Here is a 21,751-nt window from a genome sequence, read left to right as displayed (position 1 = left end):
CCTTATCAGACATAACACTTTGGATTTGAGTACCAAACTGAGTATGGATAAGTTGATAGAAATCCTTAAAAGCATCACAAACATCACTCTTTTGTTTCAACAAAACAGTCCAAGTAGACCTAAAATAGTCATCCACAAATGAAACAAAATAACGAAATCCAGATAAAGAAGTAGTAGGGGAAGGTCCCCAAACATCAGTATGAACAAGAGAAAAAGGTGCAGTAGATCTATTACCACAATAAGGATAAGAAGTGCAACAATGTTTAGCAAAAACACAAGATTCACACTGAAAAACATAAGAGGAAGGAAAAGAAGTAAACAAATGGGGTAACTGTCTCCTCATAACAACAAAAGAGGGATGACCCAAACGTTGATGCCAAAGCATTACAAACTCCAAAGTACTATGGTCACTCCGACCACAAACATAAGCTGCAGCAGTAAATTGAGCAGGTAACCGTGGCTCAAGAAGGTAGAGTCCTCCTGTTTCAGTTCCACTGCCAATAACCCTCTTTGTCCCCAAATCCTGAAAAACACAATAGGAAGGAAAGAAAGTGACACAACAATTTAAGGATTTGGTTAGGTGACTCACTGATAGTAGGTTAGTAGCAAAATCAGGAACATGAAGGACAAACTCAAGGGAAATAGAGGGAGTAACTCGCACATTACCCTTACCAGAGACAAAAGAAAGGGAACCATCAGCAACCCTTACCTTGTCCCGGCCAAAGCAAATGGAGTAGGAATCATAATACTGTGACATACCAGTCATGTGATCAGAGGCTCCAGAGTCAATAATCCAGGTGGGTACAGTAGAAGGAGCAGACGAGACCTGCAAAGCTGAGGCAGAAGTAGCTGACCCTCCAGAGGTAGAACCAGTGGCTGACCCTCCAAGGTGAGACATTAGCCAGCGAAAGGCGGCAATGTCATCCTGTGAAAGGGAATCAGGAGCAGGTAGGGGTGTAGATGTCTCAGACTCAGGTGTCACAGTGTGAGCCCTATCTCCCCCTCGCTTGCCTCCATGGGCACTAGAGGAACCACCACGCATACCAGGGGGCTGCCCATGAAGATCCCAACACCTGTCCTTGGTGTGTCCAAGCTTACCACAGTGATCACATTTGAACCTCTCACGATGATATCCACGAGTTGGCCCTTGGCCTCTTCCCCCACTTTTCCAGTCTCTGTGGGAACTAGAAACAAGAGCAGATCTCTCTGTTGATGGTGTAATATCCATAGTTGTTCTCCTGGTTTCCTCACTTTGCAAGTAGCTGCACACGTCATCCAGAGATGGAAAGGGAGATCTCCCTAGGATTTGCAAGCGAAGAGGCTCATATTCTGGGTTAAGACCACCCAGCAAAATAAGAACTCTTTCCTTTTCATGGTTCCTGTAGACCGTTGCCTCATCCTCAAAATTGGACAGGTAGATATTGTTATAGTGATCATACTCCTCCCACAAGCTGATAACAGTGTTGTAGTAATCAGATATGCTCCTATCACCTTGTTTCATATGGATGATTTTTTGAAGGATTTGATACACTTTAGTCACATCACCAACTCTATCATACAGCTTGGAGGCACTATCCCAGATATCTTTTACAGTCTCCTTACTCATAAACCTCCTACCTATCTTAGGTTTCATGGAGAATATTAGCCAAGTCATAACAGTGGAGTTCTCAATCTCCCACTTGACATAGCCTGCATCAGTTGTAGCAGGAGCCTTGATAGACCCAGTAATGTATCCCAACTTCCCCCTACTACGTAGGGACAACTTCACAGAACGGGACCAATCCAACTAGTTGGTAGGGTCCAATTTCACAACAGATATTTGGGTGTTGGGATTGTCAAAAGAAGCCATAGTGGGGAGACCACTAGCCGAAATTGGTCCACTGACCTCAGAATCAGTCCTAGACATAGTAGACATGTACCAAAAAATACTTCAACAAAACAGATTGGTGTCTTGCACAACTGGGGAGTAACCTCTACCCACACACAAGCAAGAAAAAACAACAAACAAAGAGGACGATACACTGTCCAAGCAGTTCCAGCAACAAAAGCAAGGGAAATCCTTAAGGAGGACTTAAATCAAACACCTTGGGTGCATCTCAACATCATTCCAGCAGTCATCCAGTACATAATCATTAAAAAAAACTTCCAAAGAGGCTTCAACTAACACCCTTCAAATGCAACAAGATGTAAACAATGCAAACCTTCCATTATAGCACTTCATAACCACCCAAAGTGTTGGCTTCCACCACCAAGGAGAGCAAACAAGCAGCAGAGCAGACGGTACTGTTGGAGCAGCAGAAAATCAAGCTATGTTCCTCAAAGCTGGGACCTGCTTCAACCGAGTGCTAGGGGGTATGAAAGGATACCCCTAGGCGATCCAAATGCAGCAAACCTCATCCCAAATGGTTGAGGGAGGAGGGAGAACCAAGGAAAAGAATGGAGGTGCTGGCGGTAACTTGAGGAGCAAAGTTTAGGGCTTCAATCTTCTGCAGTAGCATCTCCAGCTTCAAACTTCATGTGCTGGTCCAAGAATGGAACTCTAAGAGATGTATTACTTCACATTGGACAGCCTCTAATGGAACCCTCTATCCTTTTGGGGTTCCAAAGAGAGGTGAAGGGAAAAAAAAAAAAACTGAGTAGCCGACTCTCAAACCAGAGAAGCTGGCTCTGATACCAAGTTCAAACTTGAAAAGGGATCGATTCTAGCAAGAGAGAAGTAACTTACAGCAACAATGGAGAAGAAGAAGAGAGATTGGGAGAATAATCGATATGTGTGTTGAGTGATTCTCAACACACATAATAACTTCATTAATTGAACTTCTGGAAATTACATAAGCCTCCCTAGGGAGGAAAGAAGAAATAAAAGAAAGAGCAATTAACAACTAAGACATGTCTTATAATATGACAATGACAGAACTACCCTTACATACATAACTCTAACAAGAACAACATTACTGAAACTGTCGACAGGATAGCAGCCCCATTCTTTATCATTGCCCACTGTTACAATAATCATTATGATCCCAAGTAATTAAGGGCCAAACTTGATGCATTTCTATCAGTTTTTTTTTGGATGAATAAATATATATTACCAAACCCCAGGAGGGGGCAGGAAAAGAGGGGAAGAGGTATACAAGGGCAGGAGGGGGGGGGAGAGAAACAGCAAGCCAACCTACGCAGAGGTGGAAGGAAATAAAATAGACAGATCCAGGCCCCAGGAGACAGCGTTATGCCTTTTCCTAGGGGAGTCCAGAACCGGACGAAGACGGGTGTGGCTGAGTTTGGAAGAGACTTCAAAGGAGATGGCTTTCCAAATCAGATCATAAGATCGAGAGTTGGAAGTCCATATCCTAAGGTTCCGCTCCATCCAAATGTGGTAGATAGCAGCTCCAAAAACCAGCTTTCCAATGGTGTCACATATCGAGGACCCAGAGAAGGACATAACCATCCAAAGCCATTCTCTCTCAAAGGGAAGCGGTCTCCTGTTGCGGGGCCAGATCAAGGATAGGGCTTTTTTCCAGATGGTAGAGGTAAAAGGGCAAGCAAAGAAGAGGTGGGGGGTGTCCTCAAGACCATTCCAACAAAGGGAGCAGGCAGGGGGGATAGGGATGTGACGCTATATCAGGAAGGCTTGGGTTGGGAGGCAAAGGCGGAGGGATCTCTAGGCTGTGAAACTGTGGCGAGGGATATGGCCTTTGAACCAGACTAGATTGTGCTAGGGGACGGTGGGAGCAGGGTCTCGAACAAAGTTCCAAGCAGAGCTAGTGCTAAAAAGGCCATTGGGGGAGGGCAACCAAAGGGTTTTGTCCGCATGGGGGGGGGGGGGGGGAGGGGGAGGGGAGGGAGAGCAGGCCAAATCCGAGAGACAATGGAGGGATTAAGGAGAGGGGGGGACCAGGAGCCAGAGGGAATGAGATAGGAGAGGGAGGCATTTTTAGGGAGACCAGAAGAGTAGATCATTCTGGGGCCAAGGACACAATAGAGAACTCCAAGAGGGTGCCGGGTGCCAAGGGTCAAGCCAGAGGGAACTGGAGGATCCGTCCGTGATAGAGGATGAGATACCTCGAAGTTGTGGAGGCATTTCTATCAGTTATGTGGTGTACAAGTTAGGTTTCTGCCAACTTATATCAAAGCTACATCACATCCAGAGTTTGAATCACTGACTAACCCATGAAAGGGAAACCTTGAGTAAAGGCATAGTTATTACCACCACCAAGCAGGCTGCCAGCCTGTTGGATTTTGACTGTAGTAGAATTCTATGGCCCAAAGTTGTTCAGGGACAAACTCACCTTGTTTCTCCTAATATTAAGGATTTTTGCTTACAGAATAGGATATTATCAACAATGAGATGTAGATATAGTGATGACTGCATACCGAGGAACTCTTAATAAAAGTGGCTACATCATGATGCTAAATTGATAGCAAGCATGAGCATGACCATCATGTACAATGAGGTATCTTAGAAGAGGTAATGAGACAGATGAGTTTGGGGAAAGAGTGACAAAAATGTACTAACAGTTACCCAAATCATCAACTTCTTTCTCTAAAGGGCGCACCCAGTGCACGAGGCTCCAACCACGGCAGGGTCTGGGGAGGGTCATAATGTACGCAGCCTTACCTGACCCAAACCTGCAACCACTTGGCCGCAATGGAGCAACCTTACCGTCAACTTCTTTATCTGCTCCTAAAAATTATATCTCCAGAGGAGTACTTTTAGCTGAAGGGATCTAATTCAAGGTGATCCAATCTCCATCTTTTTTTATTTTGATGGAAGTAGTCCTTAGCAAACTCAGAACAATGGGTCTGGAAGAAGATTTGACTGAAATCTTTAAGATGATCATTGGAGCTTCAACAGTTTTTCAACTAGTATCCTAATGAAATTCTTTTTATTTTCAGGACTGTGCCAAGAAAAGTGCCAACCTTAAGAGGTTCTGTAGCTACACTGGCTATAATATGATAAAACAACACTCTAGCCAATAATTCTTTGAGCCAAAAAAGTGTGCTTGAAATTTTAAGTGTTCTTACTATGCTCCCTCTACTTGGATCTCCCTGGTGGTGCAAATGCAAGTTCCACTTGTGGAATCCAGTTCTAGGAAGAACTGAATGTAATTGACAAATTGGAAGGCCTCTCGTTATATTCTATGTCCTTGCTAGCTAAACAGTGGTTTATAACTTTGTACAATGATAGAAAATTTTCAAAGCAGTCATCTATGGAAGGCCAGTTCTTCTTTATTGAATCTCCACAACCATCTACTAAGGAGAGTGTTATTCATCATTCAGAAGTTTGTAGTCCCATTAAGGATGTGGAAAGATATAATGCAAGGACAGGAGGGTCAATTTTTGGGAAGATTACAAGCCTGAGAAGGGAAAATTATGCAAGTACAAAAAGAAGTTAGAAGGATTATAAAAGACTACAAGCTATACATCCCAGCAGTCTTAAAATCACATTTCCGATACGATACCCGATACTGATACTTTAAACCTTGGCCATGACAGTTGTCACAGGATGATTTTGATTAGCAACTAAGTCAAAAAGTTGTGTCAATACCTGGTATTAGCAAGACAGTTATTGCGATTCCAGAAACAAAGGCAAATTTGACTTGTGTGTACAACAGATATAGTGCCACTCCAATTTGTAAAGGCAAGCTGAAACATCCAGAAGAATTTAGCCAAATAATTTCATATAAAAGTTATCCTGCTTAGATGTACACCATTTGCTTTGGTACTTAGATGACATATGTATTAACTGAGAATTTCACATGCATAGACACAAGAAATTTCATAATAGCTTATGGAGTATTTGCTAAAGGAAGTTATATAAACTGCATTGACTGGAGATAACGAAAACATACAATAAGCAATAACAGATCCTTATTGTAGAATTCATTACACAATGAAATTAAAGCAATGCACCAATGAGAAACTGCGATGCATGTAACCTTTGTATGGTACTAACAAACACGAGATAAAAAAAAATTGAAGGATAACTTAACACCATGCCATTGATGCCATTCATACAACAATTTACCAGTCTTGTATTAGCAAAGGACAATAATGTACGTGTCAGATTTTCATGTCAATTGCTTCTGAAAATAGGAGCACACAGTGGAGCGCATGGTTCGAGAACTCGGTTTTGGTACTAGTTTCGCCCAGCCAGAAAACCGAGTTGGACCAAGATCTCAGCGAGTTGGTGCATTTTTCTTTTAACTCGGTAGTTGGTTTCGGTGGGTTTTGACCAAGTTTGGTCATGAAACTTGGTATACAGCCTATTTTGGGCCATTTAAACACAATGGCACTATCAGATTGTCCGAAATCAAAGTCCAAGAAGGAGTTTGACTCCGGACCCTAGTTTGGTAGGATATGATGTACTAAAGGCCCTATTCTACAAATAATTTAGTAATAGAAAGCAATCAAAGCATACAATTAATATAAAACAACTTAAATACGCATTAGAAACGTAAAAGTGTAAAATACACCAATCTTAACATATACATCTATCATCCCAAGCCATATTGCCGAATCAAGTATTCTTCTAAATGTGCCACATAGGATTCCCATGTCATAGTGCTGCTGAAGAATCGTACATAATCTTCCACACAAATCATATAAGTGTTGTCATCAACAAACTGAAGGTGCCCTATCCTAGGGTATGGAAGAGGCGGCTGTGATGAGATTGATACACTGCTACTGAAGGGCCTTGATGCGGGAATGAACCTCGGTTTTCTTCAAAGGGGAGTTGAGTCCTCTTATGTTCCATAAAATGCAATGATTCATGGAGAAGAAGGAAGGGAATCCAACAAAGGCTCCTTAGAGCCAGCTGAAGAAGAGACAGAAGAGGCAGGACAGCTGCAACGATACTCCTGTAGAGGGGGTGGGGGAGGAAGTAGTAGGGCAAGGGAGAAGATTATGGTTGAGGGAATTCCTAGTTCGAGGGTCTGAGTAGGGGATGATCAAAGGAGTAACGGGTAAGGGAGGAAAGGGTAGAAGCCCAACGGTTGAATTGAGGGAGGCAGGAGGAAGAGAGGGTTGAAGAGATGTCGGGTCGACCCAAGAGAGAGAGGTTGGGTGGACCAGGGGCTGAGAAAACGCATTAAAGAGTTGGAACGAGGAAGGTACGGGTTAGAACTGGGCATAGGCCCAACAGGACATGAAGAGGGCGGAAGACTAGAAGGGACAGAATGGGGTTGACCCAAGGTGGGGTCACTACAGGGGGTGAGTGGGATAACGAGGTGGATGAAGCAGGGGAAGGGGAGTTCGGGAAAGTGACAGCATAAAGAGGGAGAGACGAAGGCAAAGCAGAGGAGGGAACCTCGGCAAAGAGAGAAGGATTGTCAAACGAGGAGAGAAGGAGATCTATAGCGGGAGGAGAAGCGACAACGCTGAGAGAGGTCAGCATTGCAGGGGGACAAGGGGGGTTAGCAGGGATGGCAGGTTTTCCAGCGATAGAAAGGTCGGGCTCATATTCCAAAGGGAGTAATTGGTTGTGACCCGCAATCCGAGAGTCAAGGCGGACCAACGGATAATAGGGAGCAGCAGGGGTATGACAGCGAGGGGAAGTGGAGGCTGAGGTACGGCGGTGATCAGCTTTACGATTTCGACAATGGCAACGGCCTCAGGAGGGGGAAGCAGAGGTAGCACCACCAAGGGAGGGGGTAGAGGGAGGTAATGGACTTTTGGAGGCCAAAGTTAGGGTTACCAGGGAGGGTGATGGCGGTGGAGGGAGAAGTTGCAAAAGTGATGGGGCCGAGGGGTTCAAGCCAGGAGGAGGGATTTGGGTTCCAAAGAAGGGGGATGGGCAGTGGAGTAGGGCAAGCAAGACATTTACCATGGTAGTGTCCAAAAACTTTGCATGAAGTACAATGGGGTGGAGAGTCTGGAGACCAGTCGAAGCTCACAAGCTGCTGGAAGGAGAAGCCTTCGGTATCAATGACAGAGTATATGATGCGTAACTTGGTGGATGAGACAAAAGCAGGGATTATTGTCAAGTTAGAGTTATGGAGATCAACCTTGGAATCACAAGGTTTTAAGATAAGTAGAATGAAGACAAAGTATATGATGTGTAACTTTGGTTACACTAGGATGGATAATGAGGTGGTGAATTTTGATGGGAAGGAGACTCTGCAAAGTGATTATTTTATGTATCTTGGCTCAATCATAAATAAAGAAGGTGATATAAAGGATGATGTTTCACAGAGAATTAAAATAAGATGGATGAAGTGAAGAGGTGCATCCAGAGTGTTGTGTGATCGGCTTATTCCTTTAAAACTTAAAAGAAAATTTTATAGGACACTCATATAACCGGCTATGATGTATGGTGTGGAATGTTGGGCAGTTAAGAAGCATAATATAGATAAACTCAGTGTAGCGGAGATGAGGATGTTGAGATGGATGAGTGGCAAAACTATGAAGGAAAAAGTAAGGAATAATCATATTAGAGCTGGTTTAAAGTAGCTCCGATACATGATAAGCTACGAGAAAGTCGATTGAGGTGGCATGGCCATGTCCAACGGAGGCCTTTGGATGCTCCAATACGGAGGAGTGACTTGATTCAGATTGAAGAAACTAAAAGAGCTAGGGGCAGACCTAAAATGACCTTAAGAGAAGTAGTGATGAAAGATGTATATAGCTTAGACATTCTATCAAGTATGACCTCGAATAGAGCTGATTGGAGGGAAAGGATCCATGTAGCCAACCCCATTTAGTTGGAATAAGACTGAGTTGTTGTTGTTAGAGTTGTTGAAATCATTCAGGAGCAGCCAACTAAGAGAAAATTCATTTTTTTGTTCGTTTCTTTGTATAATTTCTGAGCCACTTTTTCTATTGATCTATAATATCTTTATACAGACAATGGTTCACCTATAAGGGAAAATTCCTTTAGAGGGTCCACCTAGTTCTGGCACATCGCAAGACGATGTGGTGAATCCGACTGTTGAATACACAGTTTAAGTCTGGATTGGTCATGTGACAAGTTTCAGACCAAATTTCAATCAAATACCTTCCACATATGTTCATGCACCATTCAGCCTTCCATGTATTGGCATGCACCCCTCCATAAAAAGAGCGTACCCAGTGCACTATTCAACCTTACCATTGCATGCACCCCTCCATGATCCCTAGATTTCAAAGATTTATGCCACTTGGCCAACTCTCTGTGGGTTGAAACTTGACATCTGGGCAGGGGTGGGGGGTCTATCTCTTAACAAAATTTGGGCCTCATTCAACATGCCATGTGGCAGATATTTTGGATCATCAGGAGAGGCTTCACCTGATGAGCCATTGTGGATAAGTTCACCCCATCTGTAATATGCATATGCAAAATAAAATCATTAGGGACAGAAAAGAAATCACTATTTTAATTTGATCCAAGTGATGTAGAAGCAGACATGTAGTGAAAAGCTTACATATGCCTTCAATGCCACCTTTGGACAGTAGCATGCTGAATCACTAATCAAAGAGGAAAAGAAAGATTATTACCTCCACATATCATGGAAACTGTTACACAAGTTTACAGTTCGATCAGCATCAACCGACATGAATGTCTGAATTTCCCCCTCTGAAAATTTTGATCTCTCTGCAAGACTAACATGTAGGCACTGTCAAGAAAAAAAATCTATGAGAAGTGTTGATAAAGCATTATTAAACCTCTTGTTAAAGAAAACAGAACTTATGTGAGGATAAAAGGAACTTGGAAAAATGTAAAAAGGAATAAACCATCAGCCTCATGTGAATCATTATGATGATTATTTAAATCTAAAATTATAAAGTTGACTATAATGTTCGACTGTCATCTTTCAAAAATTGTAATGTTCGGGCAAGAGAAAAACTCAACATGGCACCTAACAGTAGTTCCAGTGATATACATAAAAGCTAAAGATAATAGGTATGACTAATGGTACTAGAAGTTTAAAAGCAGAGTTTGAAACCATATGTAGATAAACACACAGAATTTATATCAGTTAGATCAGATGCATGGAGAAAGCAACCCAACAAAATGTGCAGCAGAAGAAAATATATTAGCACCAGAGCATTGCACTAACAAATCATGGAAAATGGACTCATTATCACCTTGTGAAACTGAAGCATTAATAATTTACTCCATTATCAGATAAGGTAACATGGTAAAAGAATTGTCAGTCCAGACAACCTTTATCCATTGATAATTACATGAACATAATGATTAATGAGGAATGTTTTTGTGCATGACAACATGTAACTGTAGTTCACATAGGTACATGGGAGAAATTCTCAGGGAAAATTGATGGTAACACCTTCTGATATATGCTCATCATGATACTTGACCGTAGCTTTAACTTTAGTTTGGAAAGATGAAAAGTGTATTGAGTATCCAGAAATGACCTGTGGCATTAGGACCAAATTCTAGATTGATTATTACATAGCAAAGGGAAAAAGAGTCACATTGAAAAGGAAAAGGAACAGCAATATAACAGCCTACAAAAACAAAATGTAGCAATCCCAAGAGATCCTCATAGAGAAAAGGTGGATTTCTCAGGCACTCTATATGTACACGATGAAGTTCAGGAAGAAAATAGAAAGTTCATATAGTAGGATCATTATGAAGAAGTAACCAGAATTACTTAAATATCGAAATAAGGCCCAAGGATATCGCGAAAATATAGCCTTCAAAATTACTGGAACCTGGAGTCCACAAAAAAAAAGGGCACCAAAATATCATAAGTTTCTGTTCATTTCAAAATCAATACCTCAGACTGAAACTATTGACACATGGGAGGCAACATTATCTAAGCCCAGAAGATGATATATGTTCAAACATGGCATCCACTCATATTGTCAACAAAAGAAGTCTCAAACTAATAAGTCAAAACAACTGTAACTAAAGTATAAGAAGGCATTGACAAAAAATACACTTGCATAATTTTTTGGAATGTTCATGGGCAAAGAAAAACATGCACAATTTATAGGTTATTGAACTGATAATGAACTCTAAGATAGTGTTAAATATGTGCAGTAGAAACTCTATATTATGGTAGTACAGCAACCAAACAAGTACTTCGTCCTTCTGTTTGGGAAGAAGACAACCAAATACACTATTGTATCAATTACCCATATTAGGAATTTATGAAAGAGTGAAAGGGCATAAAACAGGAAATTAGCTAAACCAAGAGCTAGAAGACGATGTAGTTTAAATGCAGAACCAGCAGTCCCAGAACCCTTTAAACAAGTGAATCATGAGCACCTAAGCATCAGTACACATGTTTCGAGAACAAGCTAACATCTTACCTACTGTAATGATTCTCTTTATTGGAAGGAAAAACTTCATTAACTCAAAAGCATATGGGAAATATACAAGCAATAAAAAGACAGAATTTCAAGGACTCTTGATGTGAAAACCGCAATAAATTTAAACTTTGGAACTTGTGTGATTTCAGGTTCCAGTTCTGAGTCCATGGTTGCTTCGATGCTATGGGCTGCATCGGTCGAGGATACAGATGAATCACTCGACACACCTATGGAGGATTCCAGGGATTCTTCCCAACTTGCCCTTCTGGAGTCAGAGGACCCCGATGGAACCCCGCACCGAAGTTATCTGTGTCTGATCTGTGGCCTGGACAACATGTAGAATCTCTCCATCAATTAAACCCATTGTAAGTATGAATTACTTGTAATTTATAATGTGTTGTACTGATCAATTAGAGTTAATAGGGGTAGTTTAGTAATTTACCCCTGTGAGACCCACATCCCCAGTGGGGAATCCTATTTCCAATAGTTACCCGAACCCGGATTATCCCTGATGTCATATGACATCATTATATAATTAGAATAAGCTAATAGGTACGAAATTCTACTAAAAATCTGATTTAGGAATTAATTTCTAAAAAACTGATTTTGGCTTTAATTAGGCAAACATGCCTTAGTAGAATCACTTATATAAACAACACCTTAGCACTATTCATTCATTCCTAAACTAAGAGAATCGAATCCAGCTTTAGAACTTTGGAGAAAATAGTGGAAGAAAGGAGAAAAGAGAAGAAGAAGAAAGGAAAGGAGGAAGATACCTTGGGGATTTGATCTTGGACTTGAATTGGAAGCTTGGAGACCTCCATTAGAGACCTTGGAGCATAAAAGCAAGGCTGCATCTCCTATCCCTACTGCTGTATCAGGTAAGCCTCAGAAATCCTTGCTGCTCCCATTTCTTTCTTCTCTAATTTCAGTCCAATTTCAGCCTAAACCCATCTCCGCCATTAAAGCTTAAAGACCTAAGCTCTATTAACCAATTTATGCCCAATTAAATACTGTTTTGAACCAATTAAAGGATCAGTTGTGGCTGTGACCTGAAATCCCAATATTAGGAACTCAAATCTTGGCTGAAATTGCCTAATTAATGAACCCTAATAGATAATTAATGGTAATTTATAAAAATTCCCAAAATTGGACTTGAATTGTGAAATTGATTCACTAATTGTATGGACCCACCTTAGATTAGGTTTAAAATACCAAATTAGGGCTATGCATGTCAGGATTTGGGGGTTACTAGCAAAACCCCCAATTCTGACTTTCCAATCGAATGCAAAACTAGGGTTTGAACCGGTCAACCGGTTCATCTGCCCCCTGAATCTGATTCAGTTGATTTGGACCAAAATGCCCCTTGAACCTTTGTTGGACTTTAGCCTGCCTCCTGACCCTAATATCTGATGTTTTCCATTGTTTTAGGACTGTGTTTAGTCTGTTCTTGCCTGTCTTTGCCTGATTACTGGAGCTATACCATCCTAGGTTAGTTATCATCGCCAGATAAGGGAATTTGACTTAATTTATGTGTGTTTATGTCTTAATTTCTTTTGTTCAGTGTGCCATGTCATGCATCACTATTATTGTTCAGATCATGCAGTTTACTAGCTTTATAATTTTTACATTAGACTGCATGTGATTAGGTTGCATTGGCATACTGCATTGCATTAATATTACTTGATACTGTACAATGATGTTAATGATGCACTGTTTACTCTAAAATTGAACTGTACATACATATGCCATAATGACTAGACTGCATTGGGTTAGGATGCTTCATAACCCAGTACTACGTCCCTTACCAACAGGGGAAGAGGTGTTGGATAACCCGTGGTAGGTCCGAAGGGTAAATTCCAGAATGCCATTCACTGTCCCATGTTAGTGATCCGCTCCGCTGTGGGAACAAACAGTAGGGTTAGTCACTGGGGGTCCGTTAGCGTCAGATGTATGATGCCTGAGCTGCCGGGTCTCCACCGTAGTAGAATGCTTTCGCTCGGGTGACCGACGTCTGGTTATGTGTTTCCGGGACCGAGGGTAGTATTCTATTACAGTAGTACTTATACCTCATACGACCTAGTATCCATGTTAGGAGCATGCAAACTTAGGACATTCATCATGGACTGTTGTGATATGTTTGCTTGCATTTCCTTACTGGGCTCAGTGGAGCTCACCCCTGTGTACACCTTATTTTTCAGATGATATTCCTACTGCTTCTGGTATCTCCATGGGAGTCTCCTCTACACAGGACTCTCCTTCAGCTCTCGGAGTTGCCACTTCTCACTTGGTGGAGCACCATGCTTCGTGCTCATGCGACGATTGTGCTTTCTCTTGAGCCGCCTGGCTGACAGGCTACTTCTTTCCTTTCCTTTTTATATAACACTTTTGTATAGACTAATGTATATAAGTCTTTTGGGGTTTTGGGTTACTTTTGTCGACTTCTAGTTTAACTCAATTTCACTTGAACATATATACAACTGTTATCACTAGTTCTTCCTTATTTACTGCCTTATTCATATATTTAATTGCTTCCGCTGCATTTAAATTTTGTATTTGTGAATGAGATTGAGAATAGAGTACAACACTTGCGATCCTGGTGGGTTGGTTGGATGTGAGAGACATCCAGTCACACTTGGCCCTTATAAACCGGGCAGGGGTGTGACACTTGAGGGACAAATAAAAGGAAAAAAACAAACACTAAAGCCCCAAAACATAACCTAATAGCTACCCAAACTTCCAACAAGGCCACCCAACTTCCTACTGAAGCACCAGTAACCTCCCGAGAGGGAGACTCAACCCACATTTGAGAGAAATGGAAGAGATCAATGCAAGAGAAGAGGAGAGGAAAAGATGAGAGGAGGAGAATTTGCGTGCAATGTTTTAGGGCGAGACACGATTGCTCTCCCCTTATATTCACTTTTTTTCTTTTGGATGAATAAAAAATTCATTACCAAAGGAAAGAGAAGGGGGAGGGGAGCATACAAATAACAAGGCATGCCTTAACAAAGGAGAAAGCAAGGGCCTGCTAAGGGGGAAGGGGGCTAAATACAACCCAGCAACAAAAATTTTCAAGAGAGCCCATCTTGGCCTGACAAGTTGTCCTGGCAAAGGACGTTGTTACAGATATCCATAAGAGGAAAAATCTTCTCATTGCTAGGCAAGGAATAGTCCCCAAGGGGATGCTTGGGGAAAGGAGAGCTTGTGTCGCGTAACTGGTAAACACGAAGGGGGAGATGACAGGCAGCAGAGGGCTAGAGGGGGCCAGATGGAGGGATATGGTTACTGATCTGGGGATCAGATTGAACAAACCCATGGGGTAGCAAGAGGGGCCACGATTGGGTGGACCAAAGGGGGCTGGCTGGAGGTAATGAGGAGAGGGGGCTGGTCCAAGTGCAATGGGCCAGGGAGAATTGAGAGATGGGATGGGTTAGGAGAGGTATGACTAGATGCAGTGGGACAGGTTTGGTAGGAGTGCCCGAACCGACCAGAATGCAAAACGGTGGGACCATCTTGGATGGGGGTATACTGAGGAGGAGTAGGGAGCAGCCCAGGAGCTCAGTTTCTAGAGGAAAGAGGGACAGCCAAGTAGGTAACAGGCACATGGGCTTTCAATCGATTAGTTGGCCCAAAAAAACCCACTAGGAGTTGGGCCAGAGGGGCTAGGAACTAACGAGAGAGAAGCTGGCTTGAGGGAGTTCTGGGGAGGGCAGGGGTTCTTAGGAGTATCATTCGTTGAAAGTGATAGGGGCAGAGGGCTGGAACCCACAGGAGAAGAAGAGTCTGGAGGAGAGAAATGCGAGACTTGGGAGGAGTTGACGACCAAGTCAAGAAGGGACGTAGATGGCGAGGAAGATCTGATCGTAAGGCAAGATCTATGGCAGTCGACGGCAGAGGAACCCATGGGAGAGAGACAGCTTGAGGGACAGACTTCATAGGAGCTGTGTGCAGGAGCAGGAAGAGCATCGGGAGATCTCAACGAGATCTCGCGAGAGTTGTTGCACTTTTTCAACTCGTATGCCATCTCATCTCGACCTCCTAGAAAACCAAGATCTCGGTCGAGATTTCCCGAGATCTCACGAGTTTTCGAACTATGGTTCTACCGGGCAGAGTGGGTGCCTAACACCTTCCCACCTTCGTAATCTGACCCTAACCCGAATCTCTGAACAAACCATGTGGAATTAAATCCGCCTCTTTCCCTTGACAAGGGATTGAGCCTCCCCTTTATAGGCCCTCATTCTAGGTGGTGACACTGATTCCTTTTTATCATGTTCATACCAATCCCCCTATTGCCAAAGACCAAGAACGCATCACATGCCAATCGATTTCCTTAGGTCATGGTACCTACACATGTATAACATTTGATAATTTATTTTATGTCTATTCATTCCTAATGCATATTTAAGTAGTTTTAATAGAATTACGTGTATTCTAGTACTAAATTTTTTGTGGGATAGGCCATATCAGAGCATGTATACAGCAGTATATATCCGAAGTCAAACTACCACTTTGGGGGGGCTTTTAAATCTAAGGGTTCTACTATGTTTAGAGGGCCTAAAATAGGGGTTCCTAGAAGTTCTTGTTAAGAATAGTTGTATCAAGGTTATATATGTACATAACCCCTCTTTTATGTATTCTTTATGCCATTTGTATGAGGCCAAGGGCCTGTGTGTAATTATATATTCTTTTCAATATAAGCATGTTAGTCTCTTATTTTAAGACATAACACACCAAACCAAAACCGTGGCTGCTCTCTTGAAATTTCTTCTCGTATTCTTCTTTCACTCTAAAAGCTAACAGTTCTGGGACCTAATTTGTCCATTTGGACCTCGAAACCACAACCAAAACCATCCAGCAATACATACTAGGTTTTGCCCGAAATTTCACCATTTTGTGAAATATTTCAGATTTGAGCCTAAGATAAACCAGGCTTGAAACGAAACCTAAAACTATGGCCTCCCCTAATGGCAATATATTATTGTCCATTAAAAAAAACGGCGTACCCAGTGCACAAGACTCCCACCACTTCGGGGTCTGGGGAGGGTCATAATGTACACAGCCTTACCTCCGCTTCGCAGAGAGGCTATTTCCAGAGTTGAATCCGCAACCACTAGGTCGCAATGGAGCAACCTTACCGTTTTGTCAAGGTCTGCCCTCTATATTAATGTCCATTGGGTTTCTCTGAAATCTTTCACAATGTGATATACAACTTCAGATTAATTACAATCCTGCCATTGCTTGTTATAAGTCTTGATTTATCTTCTAGTTTGCTATTCAACTTTGGATTTGAGTGCTTCTTTTCTTGGGTGGGCCCTTAAGCAACCCAACAAGGGTTATTCCAACCCGGGTCTGCATTAATGGCATGGCTAAAAGAACAACCATTACTTGTTCTCATTACCATGCATGTGCGCAAGACCTTTTTGCTTATTGTATACCCTTATACCCATATTACAACAGTTTCCTTTCTTATGAACCTGAAGTCCCTCAAAATAGAGTTCCAAAAGGATCATAACTCCCAAATTGGAACAATAGAAACATATAATTTCCATCTCAAACTGACATGAAGAGATACATAATTAAGTCCGAGTCCTCATGCAAATATCATTGGTATTCTTATTAAAGTATATAAAAAATATCGGAAGAAATCCAACTCAAGTGATTTACAGGACATAAAAACACAGATCTGAAATTCCCTGTGGTAAAAATCATTATCCTGATTGTGTTTGGAGAAGAAGATATCTTCTTACAAGGGATGAGATGTTTGACAACAACATTGAGAGAAACGGACCTTGATACACCAGGATAAGAACTAGAATGTATACATCCATGTTTGGTTTCAATTCAAGCCTTAAACTGTAAGAGACCCACTAATTGGTCTCATCAAGGTTTTTTATTTGGGGGATATTTCGGGGAAAAATAAGAAAGGTTATAAGAAACTTGCATTATTCTTCACAAGGGGACTTACAAGAAAAACTACGCTGAAGGCAGAGCATTGATAAAAACATAGCACTGTTTTGAGCTCAGGCACATCTTAAATGCTGCTTCAGTTCTATTAGAAAGTAGAATTACCAACTTTTACATGAATTTGAAAGTGGATGATGGGCATGTTCAATCAATATGGGTAGAAATCCAAATTGCTAAACAGAAGAGAATACAACTATAGAAAAATAAACTCATCAAACTTATCAAATATTTATTTACCTTGTTGAAGAAACGTAATCAATTTATTGAGAAGCAAGGGCCCAAGAAAACCAATACAATCATTTAATACCTGTAGAAATAAGAAAATTGATAATATATTTATAGGAAGAGCATGGCACAGTTTGACAAAAATCAAGATTAGTACATCATCAAATAGTATGACTATAGATAAAATATATACTGCGTACAATAACAATTACCAAGATCTCAATTGATTAATGCTTTACATTTCACCATTAAGCAAGACAATATTAAAATTTAGTCAGTGATTTTGTCATTTTTGCCATCGCTAAAATTACCACTTACACTTCAAAGAAAAACAAGTCAAAGTCTAACAGTTATTGCAACAAATCATCTAATGTAATGGAATATCCAGCTTGTTGGTTAAGATTAAATGACCTGCCCGAAACAACTTAGTTAGCGCTACATTTTCCTCAGTATCACTGCCTCCATCTGAACAATCCTAATCATCAAATCTAAATTATTTTAACGGTGGCTAAGTGTCTTTTGACCACTAAAAGATGAAATATACATTGGGTATCCATATCATTCTATTATCTTGTAACTACTGGATAAATCAAGTTAAAAAGGCAATAACCCTACGAAAGAGGAAAGCTACCTTGGAAAAAGTACCTTTAATAGGCCTAGGCGGAAATAAGGCCGTCCATATGCACAACATACTGCTCTAAACAAAGATGGATGAGAGAAATTTTTCCTTTGCTCAGCTACCCAACAACATTGCAGTGTACTGTGGCAAGTGGAAGGATTCAGGTCGATGGGTAGCTGAATTAGATCTTCGAAATCCAGCTGCTTAAGCACACCACGGTCCATTACTGAATTGATCGACTTGAAAGTGAGGGTATGCCAATAGCTGCAAGTGTTACCCTAAGACAATGAAGCAAACCAGGAGAAGGGGGAAAAGAAAATCTTTAACTAGGATTAATTTCAATAAAAATATTAATAAACAAACAAAATATAAAATTGCATTCCAATGGACCCATAAGATCCATCACTAGAATTGCCAGCATAGAAACAACAATTTGGTAAATGATTCTACACCTTAATTCATGAATCCCCCAAGCCTGAGTAATGGGTAATGCAAGTATACTACTCCCCACAAATCTATGAAAACATGATTTACAATTTCTCTTAACTCATTGTGATCAATAGAACAACAAAGTGTGTTCAAGACATAGGTAACTACCATTAGGTAACCATTCAGTCATTACATCAACACCCAAATACTTCAATACTCAGGGCATCTGTATCAATATGATCTGATGCCAATGCTGATGCTGAACAAAGCATTAATTTTACCCCTTCATAGTGTGCTATTCGCTATTTGTTTGGCATAAATGAACACCAGGCATTCCAAAATACGTGGGGATGTATATAAATCAGCACTCAATTATTCACTATTCAGAGCATTGGTATTAATTTGGTGTGATGCCAATGCTGAAGCCAGATAAAGAATGAATATTACCGCTTCATAATGTGCTATTCACTAGTTTACTATGTTTCTTTTTCAGCACTAGTTTGACATAAATGAACAACAGGTATCCTTCATGACATCTGTTATGACCTACAAAAAGCTTCTAGTTGGAAAATATAAATTATATGAATTCATTAGTGCCCTTATCTTTAGGTTTTTCAATGATATCATTCACTTTACATCTTGGCATTTAACAGAAAATATCATTTTCATCCAAGAATGTAATCCATCTTTGTTCAGTTTGTAGACTGAGACTCCATGCACCTGTGGGATTCCAAACTCAGGTATATATCCATGGAATACTGCTTAATCTACTTTTGAAGACACCTGACTGCCCATTTGAAATACTTATTTATCAACCAAAAGATAAGGCATTGCTTTGTTCAGAAGTAAATAACTGTGACTTATTGAAATTTTGTCCCCCCCCCCCAAAAGAAAAACAGAGCAAATATCTTCAAATAACACTAAGTAATTGTAGGTAATGGTAAAAAGACATACAGAATCTCCAAGATCATCCTCTATTTCCAAGTTGCATGAGATAAGTGAATCTTCTAGTGAACCACATTTTCTGCAAGTGTAAAACACCATAAAGTCAATGGATCCTATATTGGAGCAACAGAAAGATCAAATGCATCAATGTACAGCAACATAAAAATGTTAAGCGAAAAAGAAAAACGCATGGCAAGAAAAATTGCCAAACAGAAAACTAGAAGTTTCATAATAATAAGACTTTTGGTCACTCCTCCCTTGTGTGCAAGTCCTCGACCACCGCTGGTTGTGATGCAGCTTCTCCTTGCAAGACCCCTGCTGCCGCTGCTGCTGCTGCTGTGTGTGAAGCCTACCCCACTGGGGTTTGTAGAAGACCCTCTGTGTGCAAAGACAACCCTCCTGGGATGTCTGAGCCTGAAGCCTCATCTCTTCTGGCATCTTATGCTCATCGTGATCCCAGTCATGGCTGGAGAAGGAGCCGCAATTAAGACTTGCTGGCAGGTCCTTCCGAGTTTCTCCTTGCTGCTCTTCTACCTTCGGATCAATGGTCCCCATCCTGCTACAGCAGGTCATAACGCTGTCCTTCAGTCTGCCACCCTCAGTGGTGAAGACGACCTCTCCCCTCCCGAGGAGTTGAACTTGACCTGTCCCTTTCCTGCACAAATCCCCTCTGCTCTTTCGGGTGCTGAGCCTGGCATCCCTCTGCTGGCTCACACAATGCTTCCCTCGAACGTTGGGATTTCCTCTTTTCTCCAAAAGCAGGTCAAGCATTTTTTATCCCCTAGACCTTCCCCCCCCCCCCCCCTCGATAGTCCCCCCTTTGACTCCCTCGCTTTTGCCCCTTCCCTCTCTGTCTCGGCCCCCTCTCCCCCTCTCTTTGGCAAGCCCATCTGATTCTAATGGGCCAGTCCCTTCTTTGACTGACATTTCGGATTCTTCTGGGCCCATTCCTCCCCCGATCCAGCCAATTTTCAATCCATCTTTGCCTGGCCCATCTAGTTCTAATGGGCCAGTTTCCCCTTCTCCCCTAATCCATAATTCCTCCTGCCACCCCCTCTCTTCTCATCACTCCTCTGCCCCTACGTCTCTCCATGTCTTCCTTCGCCGCAACCCCAGCTCCCCTCCTTTCCCCAAGAAGCGCCCCTACATTTCTTACTCCCTGCCTGGTCCGGAGTTGTTTTCGCCTATCATTTTGGATGGCAAGAATAGCACTATTGGTGGTGAGCCTATTGACCCGGGATAGTCAGATTCTCCTGAGCCTATTGACCAGGAATAGCGCTATTGGAGGTGAGCCTATTGGTTTTTGGTTAGCTAGGTATTTTTTCCTTTTTGCGAGCGTGTGGCTCCCCTTTTAGTTTGCACTTTGTGTTAGGGCCTTGTCCCTTTTGCCTGTCCTAGCCTTTGGCAGGTCTTGGCTTTTGCTTGTATCCGCCCCCCTTTTTTCTTCCTCCTTTGGTAATTGGATTTTTTATTCATCCAAAAAAAAAAAACAATAGTAATGTTTAATTGTATTACATTAAAAGAGATTTTAATATATTCATCAGATGAATAAAAGAACTTTTATCCATTTGTAGAATAGATCATCATTGCTCCACTATAATATATTTATTTTTATTTATCATCAAGATTCAATGATGCTAGTTATTTTTTTTTAATTTCAGATGATTACATTTGTATAGTAAACTATCTCAAGTCGCAACTATGACATCCTACATTTAATAAAAGATAAAGTAAAAGGCCAATAATACTGTAAAACTTAAAAAAAAAAAAAAACCGCAGATATATGCAGCATGATTATCATGATACAAAAGGAAATTTTGAGAAAAAAAGGTCAGCAATTAATACCTGTTGCTGGAAGATTCCCTTATTACTCTTCCTATGTTGAGATATATCACAAATACGACATCCAATACAAAGGAACAGCTCTCTTTAAAATTTCTTACAACCTGTTACACATTTTTTCTATAAATTCTCATGCAGTATAAGGCACAATAAAACAAACAATTTAAGTTCTGGAGTGTGCAAATCGAACTATATGACTAATGATGACACACTGGGCGAAGAACATTTTAACAAGTCACGTAGAAGGGCATTTTGTCAAGACCAGTCTTATGGAGCAGTCTTGGCCATTTTATTTTATCAACTAGAGAACTTCTACCTCTATTTTATGAGTAATTCCTATGACACTGATTACATAGTAAATCTAATTTCATCTCAAGCTTAACTTCTATTCATGGTACAAGGTGAATAGCAGCTGCATAATCAGAAGGATCACTCATCTGTCAATTCACAGTATGAATGAATGACATA

The 21,751-nt window shown here is 41.2% G+C and overlaps 1 protein-coding gene across 4 annotated transcripts in view; it reads right to left on the bottom strand.

Annotated features, from left to right (window-relative positions):
* The window catches only part of LOC122656414 (ABC transporter C family member 13), a 139,975-nt gene that overhangs the window by 82,898 nt on the left and 35,326 nt on the right, over positions 1–21,751 (bottom strand). For all 4 annotated transcript variants that reach the window (XM_043850917.1, XM_043850918.1, XM_043850919.1 and 1 more), the window contains exons 6-13: positions 21,287–21,387; positions 19,451–19,520; positions 18,094–18,345; positions 17,461–17,530; positions 10,596–10,656; positions 10,269–10,356; positions 9,475–9,593; positions 5,549–5,646 (exon numbers count right to left, since the gene is read on the bottom strand). In XM_043850917.1, coding sequence (XP_043706852.1) covers positions 5,549–5,646; positions 9,475–9,593; positions 10,269–10,356; positions 10,596–10,656; positions 17,461–17,530; positions 18,094–18,345; positions 19,451–19,520; positions 21,287–21,387 — 859 coding nt within the window. The remainder of the gene's footprint in view (positions 1–5,548; positions 5,647–9,474; positions 9,594–10,268; positions 10,357–10,595; positions 10,657–17,460; positions 17,531–18,093; positions 18,346–19,450; positions 19,521–21,286; positions 21,388–21,751) is intronic.

The sequence above is a fragment of the Telopea speciosissima genome, chromosome 3, assembly GCF_018873765.1.
Source record: "Telopea speciosissima isolate NSW1024214 ecotype Mountain lineage chromosome 3, Tspe_v1, whole genome shotgun sequence".
In the NCBI taxonomy this organism is placed as follows: domain Eukaryota; kingdom Viridiplantae; phylum Streptophyta; class Magnoliopsida; order Proteales; family Proteaceae; genus Telopea; species Telopea speciosissima.
This window is presented reverse-complemented; position numbering and strand designations above follow the sequence as displayed.